This window comes from Electrona antarctica (assembly GCF_951216825.1).
Source record: "Electrona antarctica genome assembly, chromosome: 9".
Taxonomy (NCBI): Eukaryota; Metazoa; Chordata; class Actinopteri; order Myctophiformes; family Myctophidae; genus Electrona; species Electrona antarctica.
Window position 1 is genome coordinate 30,860,151 of NC_136790.1, and position 9,372 is coordinate 30,869,522.

At 41.8% G+C, this 9,372-nt stretch overlaps 1 protein-coding gene across 1 annotated transcript; it reads right to left on the minus strand.

The window, feature by feature from the left end:
* Window positions 1-334: 334 nt before the first annotated feature.
* Window positions 335-6,978, minus strand: myl9b (myosin, light chain 9b, regulatory). The gene is made up of 4 exons (XM_079509205.1): window positions 6,870-6,978; window positions 2,320-2,523; window positions 2,025-2,186; window positions 335-1,534 (listed from the first exon to the last, which is right to left on the minus strand). The coding sequence occupies exons 2-4, from the start codon at window positions 2,501-2,503 to the stop codon at window positions 1,359-1,361; spliced, it is 522 nt and encodes a 173-aa protein (XP_079365331.1). The 5' UTR covers window positions 2,504-2,523; window positions 6,870-6,978; the 3' UTR covers window positions 335-1,358.
* Between the last annotated feature and the right edge of the window lie 2,394 nt (window positions 6,979-9,372).

The window sequence follows — 9,372 nt, forward strand, 5'->3', positions numbered from 1 at the left end:
CCGCTCTTGCTTCTTGACTTATTCCCCGTGCAAGCCAAGCATTTTGTTAGCAGCCCATTAAAGCACAGCCAAAGGGATTCCTTGAGTGTTGTTTGATACTCAAATCATAAAGGCATATTAAATCAAAGAAAAATAAACATGGCATCATTTGAATAATGCTCTTAAATTGATATGGTATGGATTGGCTATAGAAAGACATTAGGCATTGGACCCCACCCACTCCCCTGTTGCCATATTATACTGTACCTGGTTGGATTATTAGACAGTGGCACTTTCATGACACTGAAACTGGTCATTAAAAGTCTTATCACAACTTCACACAACAAATGACACATTTTGAGAATGGGGAACATTTTAATTTTCTCCATATTAAGTAAAGTTGCACTGAAGTGACATCTGGAATTGTAAAGACTGGAACAGTGGTCTCACTCAGACATGGTACATTGATTTCCCAACGCTATACAATAACAGATGCAAACAGCCAAAGATTCCTTGTGGTCAGTGGCATCCCTAACCACTGACCGTTCAACAGCCTTGACTGAACAATTTTCAAGGCTGAATTCCATCAGAAGTGCTGACATATATTTCAATAACCTGCATTGTACATGGGGGAATGTTACTACCAACAATTTCTAGATGAACTTGGAATGATACACAAAACGGTAACACACAACATAAGCCACACTTGATTGTCAAAACTTTACAACGGACCATAAGGTCAATGAGACGTCTTTATCTTCCCGCACATATCGTTTCATAAAAAGAAAAAAAAAGAAAATGAGGGCTAATTGTCTCTGTGCTGTTTATGTACTGTATAGTGCTGACTTTGGCAGCTCATGCACATACTGGCATTCAATATAATCTCAAAAGTCAAACTGGCCTCCCCTGCATTGTCCTGCAACAGCTATGTAATATAATAGCATATGAAAGCAGAGTGGCTGAAGCTTGCTTTGACACACTTCATCCATCCTGGTTCTGCATACATGAGTGTGAGGATTCTGAGGAATCAGTATGAAGCTGCAAATACTGTATTACACCTCTGTTCATGGATAAACAGCACTGACAAAAGCTGAAAAGGAGTGTATTGCAGAACAGTGCCCTGGATCCCAAATTAATCCCAAGTCCCTACATTTCATAAAACTTTGCAGATATGAATGAAGAAGATCGACCCCTTTTGCCTCACAAAAGGACATGTACAGCTACCAGTATATTTTCATGGGTTTCGTTCATTTCACTATTCCTCCTAGCCAATTTCTCTTGGGATCTGTAGTGTCTATGAGGTAGGAAGAAAGGATTTATTTGGGTTGCAGTATATGTGGAGTCTTTGTGGACGCAAGGCAGATATTCCCCACTGACACCTACTCGTCGTCCTTATCCTTGGCGCCGTGTTTAAGGATGCGGGTGAATTCAGCGTAATTGAAATTGCCCTTCGTGTCAATGGGCGCCTCGCGGAACAGCTCGTCGACCTCCTCGTCTGTAAAGCGGTCCCCCATGGTGGTCAGCAGTTCCCGCAGGTGGTCTTCATGGATCACACCTGGAATACGTGCACGTACATGAATGAACACATGCGTTACTCTCTATTTAAACCCCAGGCTAATGCAGTGGTTTCCAAACTTTTTGTGCCCATGGCACATCAAAGGGCATCAAAGTAACCTGTCAAGGCACACCTGTATCTATATCCATGCATGCAAATTAGTACCTCTATATAACATGTTATCAGTCTTATCACTCTACTGATACAGTAATATTCATAACTTTTTGTTTAGTTCTATATATTGCAATATTGTGTGGTTGCCACAAAATCCCAAGACACCTGGAATTGTCTCAAATGGCACACCATTGGGAATATTCATATTCTTATCCTTTTTAATGAAGGCATGGATTTAATTCATGCCTTTGTTGCTGTGTTGTACTTAATGAAGTGCAATATAGATCAAATGCATGTAACAACATTTCACACATCTGATCGATCTATCTGTCTGCTGTTTTTCTGTCTCTAATACATCCAGTTTGTTGTGCCTCACCAGACCCTTCCTCATCAAAGCAGGCAAATGCATTGCGGATGACGTCCTCTGGATCTGTGCCATTGAGCCTCTCTCCAAACATGGTAAGGAACATGGTGAAGTTGATGGGCCCTGGTGCTTCGCTCATCATGCCCTCCAGATAGTCATCTGAGGGATTCTTTCCTGGGGTGGGGGGCACAAACCTATGTTATTAGATGGGCCATGTATTTTCAGATGTTAAAAAGCACTTTCTATTGTTACAACTTACAAGACAGTTCAACATACAACTGAAGTACAGCGTCAACGGTCCCCTCACCTAGGGAGGCCAACATATCATGAAGATCCTCTTTGTCAATGAAGCCGTCTCTGTTCTGGTCTATCATGTTGAAGGCCTCCTTGAACTCCTGGATCTGTGACTGGTCGAACATGGCAAAGACGTTCGAAGTGGCCCTCTGGGGCCGCTTCTTGGTGGTCTTTCCCTTGGCACGCTTGCTTGACATGGTGGTAGCTGGATGTGGACCTGCAGGTTATCAAAAGGTACAGGTCACAGGTTAGATCATAGCAACCAACAGTGATCGCACAATGCTTTTTCAGTTTTTGCTTTATGTAGATAGAGGAGACAGGGCTCGCCGTAAAACCAGGCATGCAGTCAATGCACTGGTCACCAATTGGCAGAGCACCATTGCATATTCTTGTCAGGAATGACTGTTGCATAAGAATATCACTCATTACTAATTTCACCAACATCAATTTTATAACACTCATTGGATTCCATTTATCTAACCACAGCTTTTCCCCCCTAACTTCTGCAATAGCACACTGAAAATTAGAACATTATGTTCCAGCTATTTTAGCCCCAGTTCATTGATCCAGTATGGATTCAAAGATTGTCCCAAACGAGTTCCCTCTGAACTTGAAATGAAATGTAAAATGAAATCATTCATTTCACAAATTGTTTCCGCTAGTGTCAGTCTCAGCCTGACTCTTGTTCTTTATGTCTGCCTCTCCCTTTCTCTCCCTCTCGCTTTTATCTCGCCATTCCTCAACCTTTCTTTTATGAAGAAGGGAGGTAATAAACTCTCCCTGAATACGCACCAGAGTTGCTGCAGACCACTTCACAGTTGATTGTGAAAATGACCAGTGATGAGAGTAAACTAGTGACAAGTAAGTAAGTAAGTACAATTCTGAAGTACTTTTTGCTTTACTGGAGTATTTCCATTTCAATACTTTTACTTCTACTCCACTACATCTCAGACTCAGAGGCAAATGTTGTATTTTTACTGTTTGAAAAGTACTAGTTATTTTGTAGATTTCAATTATTATTAAAACATACATTAACCACTTCAGCCCTATACAGTACTTTGGCTATTTTCAAGTTCACAGAGTTGTGAACTTGTAGATCTGCTATTTTCTAATGATTTTTAAACATTTTAAAACTTGTGAAATGGGACATTCTGCATAATTAGTACTTTTACCTTTGTAAAAGTATTTAAGTTTAAGTGTTTAAGTATATTTTGATGCCAATACTTTTATACCTTTACTCAAGTACATTTTTAATACCAGACTTTAACTTGTAACAGAGTATTTCCACATTGCAGTAATGATACTTGAACAATGTGAGTACCGCCGGTACTTCTTCCACCAATGAAAATGACACTTGCTGCACACCAGGGTTACCTTGAGAGGCAGCCAGATTTAGACCATCACTATGAAGCTGTTTTCACTCGAACACAGGTCTGCAAGCATACTTTCTGCATCTGCGTGTGTATGCACCATATATACATACATATATTGTATATATATATGTATATTTGGCATCTAGTGTTCTCTGATGTATTCTGGGAAGGCTAAACAGACAAATATGTCTGACTATTTCGCTCTACAGGAAGGAACAGGTGATTGTGATATAGATTTAGTCACACATTGTTCATATGTTCGTATGTAAAAGAACAGAACAGTATTGAGGTATGACATCATGCATTCAGAGGCACTGAGGTGATGTTAACATGTGGTACCATGTTATAATTGAATAGTTCACCCATATGTACAAATGTTTTTTTCTTAATCTATAGATTATATGGCAAATTAACTATTAAATCATATAAGCACATATGCCTAGTCCTTCTTATCTTATCAAGCAGCAGAAGTGAATAAGTCAATCTTACCAAGCAGCACATGGTCTGAGTTCATTTTGGGGTTGCCAAATTGCAGACATTTTTTATTTTATTAACAGGGTAAAAGTGTCCATCATGTCAGACTTGTATGACTCACAGAAGCTTCACACGAAGCTTGGGATAATTAAATGGTAAATGGTGCATTTATATAGCGCCTTTATCCAAGGCGCTTTACATAAATGCAAGGCACCAACCTGCACATCGGGAGAAATTGGGGGTTCGGAGTCTTGCTCAAGGACACTTCGACACTAACTCTGGGGGAGCCTGGGTTTGAACTGGGAACCGGTTCACATCCAGCCACTCTACCTCTGAGCCACTGCCGCCCCCACAAATTACATCTGGTTTGCCTATCTACTTTACATGGTCCTTTATCTCTTCTCCCTCAGTGAATCCATATTCAAATTAATGCTCTCACCAATAGTGTACATTGTATTGCCAATGCACAGTAGAGCAATCACCTACTCCGCTGTCCAGTATAGTATAGCTTGTGAATAATATGTGGACTGGATCACTGTAAACAAAGTAACCTCACAAGTGACAAGAATAGCCTTTATATCCCCCCAATACACCCACAAATGGATATTAGCCTACATTTACAACTGCAAGTAGTGTACACTTTAGTCTGTACAGACTCTAGAGTCTCTGCATTGTCTTAATCATTTGAATGACAAATTAGGTTTATACTTAATACAACAATGTCACAACTCCTCCTGAACTGGCTGTTACCAGTGTTTACTTGTGATCTGTAGTTCTTGTGATCTGACAGGTAGGCCAATTAGTATAATTGCATAATCGCAATTATTTGAGATAATCACAATTATTTTTGCATAATCGTCTCCATGTTGACAAATGCTCATACATTTTCAAACATTTCCCAGAAATAACAGATCTACAAGCTTACAATGCCACTTCACTTCGTGACACATAAGCTATAACCTAATTTTACAATGTATTTTTAACTCATTTAGGACTGAGGCCTAAATGTTTTCTGAACATAGCAACATGAACCCCAAAAGGGGTTCCCTTCTTGAAGGGTAAAAAGTACAAACCCCAAAAGGGGTTCCCGTCCTAGTCATTTCTTTATACAGTATATTTCAGTTATAAGTCATATCTGCACAGTGCAATTTTTGTTTACGAAGCCTAAAGGGCAAACAGAATGTAATTTTTATTCACATGTTCCAGTGTTCAATGGCAAAAACACGATTAAATCATTAATCGCAATTATTTGTCTGACAATGAATCAACTTAAATGTTGTAATTGTGACAATACTGCTAGGTACTTTATGTTACTGGACACCTGCCCAGCCATTCTCCCAGCTGCTATGTAACGCAGTCAACAAGGAAGCTGCAGGCAAAACAAATCCAACTCCCTTTCAGGGTTTCTTGCACAGAGGAATTCTCCAATCTGATTAAGACTTTTCACTCTCCCTCCCTGGTTAGTGACCCCCACCACCCTTGCTTTTCCAGACTGTTTTAAATGTGCTGCAGTGATGTAACTTATTAGCAGTATAGGTCTACCTCATTAAGATGTTTCTTGGGGGCTTTCATAAAGCAGTTCAAGTTCAAGTGGAAACATTGGAATGTGGTAATCCCACTATCTCTCTCTTGTGTATTCTTCCAGCATCTCCATAATTAGCCTAATTTAATTATTGATCAATCGATCTAAAGTCATCAAAAAGCACGTTAAGTTCTTTAACTAGTGTGATAATCTCATCACTACAGGGTTTTTTTCCACAGCCTTTTTAGGATATACGAAACAAAAAAAAATCCAATTCCTAGAAAACCTTTGAGCATTCTCGACAATGTGGGTCAACGGTGTTTCACAGAGTGGCACTATTTTTAAAAAAAAATGTTGAGAGGCGCATGCCCCCCGTCTGACTTTCAGACATGACGTCATGTTGCAGCCAAGTCTATGGACTTTTAATGTTTTCTCCCCCAAAATTTAGCAAGCCCCCAAAAATCAACATGCCCCGCCAAAAATCAGCATGCCCCGCCAAACATCAGCATGCCCCCATTGACGTCATGTGACAGCCAAGTCTATGGACTTTTTTGCTTTAATCATGCCCCCCCCCCCCCCCCCACTTACAAAAAACAAACAAAGTCAGTGACTCAATCGTTCGGTTGGGCTTGAAGCTGGGATTGTACTGAGATATGTCCTCCCATCCCTTTGGATGACAGAGCCCATGTGTCCGGCACACGCACACTCAACCTGATGTCATCAAGCAGTCAGCTAGTGAACTTGCACCCTAAAGCTCTGACCACAGGTCACCATTGTTCACAGTCAGAGTAAGCAACTAGAGGGGCCAAGAGCAGGGAATTCCTGACCCCAAACATAGTCAAGCAGGACGCAAGCTGTAGTACTGTATAGCGGACTATAAAAAGACAAAAATTACAGCTGTTAAATCACAAGTGTGAGTGTGTGTGTGTGTGTGTTGTGAGAGAACACAGAGAAAGAGAGCAATCAAAATAGATGAAGGGTTAGGCTACTTATTTCAACTGATGAGGACAACCCCTGGAGCAGCTGACCTGGTGCTTTGAACCAGCTCTCACAAACAAACCCATCACCCAACTGACAGTTTACAACTGAACACTCAGTAATCTGATTTCAAATGCTCTGAAATGACAATAAAAAACAGAGGTGAGATTGAACTACACATGCAACAGAGTAGTAGAAAACTCAAATCCATCTCACCTTGGTCTCAGGTAGTGAATTGTCGGAGTCCTTCAAGCCCCCTTTTGTCTCAGACAGAGAGTGGGAAGGGAAACAGGCAGTCCTACTGAAAAGTTTGCTTAAAGCATCAGAGTCCCCACATGCCCCTCCCTTCACTACCCCAGCCAATGGCGAGTCTAGGCTGTCCCAAACAGAGGCGGCGCAGGTCCAGGGCATTTCTCCATACAAGGAGAAAGAATGTGCAGGCTGTACTTTGCTGCTGCCACAGACACTGCTTGGGATGTTTGGGAAAAGGCTGAAATGACAGGAACTACGATAAGGCAGCCTTATTTAGAGAAAAGCGTCCAAACTTTTTGGAGGGGGGCTCGCTATGGCATGGAGGGGTGGATGGAAAGGATGGAGGAAGATCGGGAGCAGATGCTAGAGTTGTAAAAGCAAGAGCCTGCTTATTGTTTGTTAGGTCTTTAGAATATGGCTCTCCTTAAATAGTCAGTTTGGCTGTCTGGCCCTACGGTTCCTAAGGCCTCTCTCCCTCTGTGGGTGTCTGTTTATTGCACACTTTCTCTCCCATTCAATGGACAAATTGGACATGCTTTATTATTGTGTAATAGATGTGTGAGTTCATCATTTCTATATCAGTTTTAGGTCCCTGTACGAAATTACCAGCATCCAATATCCACTGTATCAACAAAAAGAAGAAAAACATGAAATTGAATATCATGATCAGTAAGCTACTATGATGAACTTTATATAACTTTAATCTCCTTAAGGCAGTATCTTTCAAATACAAATTGTGCCTCAGTAGCCATAAAGGCTTATCTGTAGACTACTTTGTGTGTGTGTGTGTGTGTGTGTGTGTGTGTGTGTGTGTGTGTGTGCACGCGCACGCGTGCGTGTTTAGTTTTTGAATTAATATTTGTTGATTGTACTTGTAGTATCATTCACAGCCTCATGTAGATAAATATTAGATTACATAACAAAATATTGCTTGTTTTCAGTGTTGCAATGTTGTCTTTACTTTCTATCTTTGTATCAAGTACCAACCTGAATTAAAGTTTTGGTCTAACACACACACACACACACACACACACACACACACACACACACACACACACACACACACACACACACACACACACACACACACACACACACACACACACACACACACACACACACACACACACACACACACACACACACACACATATATAAACTGTCTCTATTTTCCTGATTTGAAAAATAAAATAAAATAAAAACAAAAGTAAGTTTTGTCCCTTTGTTCTCATCTCACAAGTTTGCTGATTTGAAATTGAGTTGTGGACATTTGGGAAAATGTTAGTAGTAGACAATGTTGCATTGATCTAATGCATTCAGTGAATCTGCCACCTGCAAAACAAGGGAAAGAGAGTAGGGTTGCCCCCTGCTGGACATCCATAGTACCATTTGTTTAATGTTGTGCAGCACTCTCCCAGTACATGCGAATGGAAATAAACCCCTGGGTACCGAGGCCACAGACAGCAACTGCATGGGTTGGGTAGAGAAGCCACCTGGAAATCAGAAGTTTTGTCCTGTGGCCCACCCTGTGTGTCGAACTTGTCGAAGTGTCCCTGAGCAAGACCACCACTAACACTTAACCGGAATCAACCCCAGCCTGAGCCTGTGGAGCTGGATCCTGGACTTTCTGTCAGAGTGACACCAGGAGGTGAGGAGGGATGGGGTCCAACATCTCTGCCCCCCTCAACACAGGAGCGCCCTAGCACGGGTTCTGAGCCCCATTCTCTACTCCTGGCTTGTACACCCCACGACTGCATGGCGATGCACAGCTCCAACTTGACACAACAGTGATAGTCCTGAAGATAGCCTACAAGAGAGAACCTGACACAGTGAGCATGGACTACAGGAAGCAGAGAGCACACCCCCATGTACATAGATGGCACTGCCACTGTGGTGGAAAGGGTCAGCAACTTCAAATCCCTCAGCATCTACACTAAGAAACTCACCTGGGATACATGATGTATGTATTGTATTCCCTGAGAAACTCATCTGGCATGTATTGTACACTGACTAAGTAATGACAAAAGCACAGCAACACCATTATTTCAGGTGAATGAAGAAGTTTGGTATGGGCCCACTGGCCTGGGGCCAGGTACCACAGGAGAGTATCATGATAACTGCCTGGTGGTATGGGAACTGTACTCACCTCAACCTCAAAGCAATGCAGAGAGGGGCTGGTGAGGTTTTCAGTTTTCAACTTCACCCAGCTGATGGCTGCTCAGATGGTTCTGATGTGATTAGCACTCAGGGCCCGTCCGTCAGGGTGAATAACTTCATAATAGCTGAGGCCAGGAATTGAACCTGGCTGGGATTGACTGTTTCTGCAGGCAGCCTCTTTACCCATTCAGCTATGGCTGGCTGGACCTCATAGTTAGGTGATGCAGTCATTCAAGAATACCAAAGATTATCATGTCAGCTGTGAGGATGAGGAATTTCGCAGCACGGTAGCACCTACCTACTTTGATGA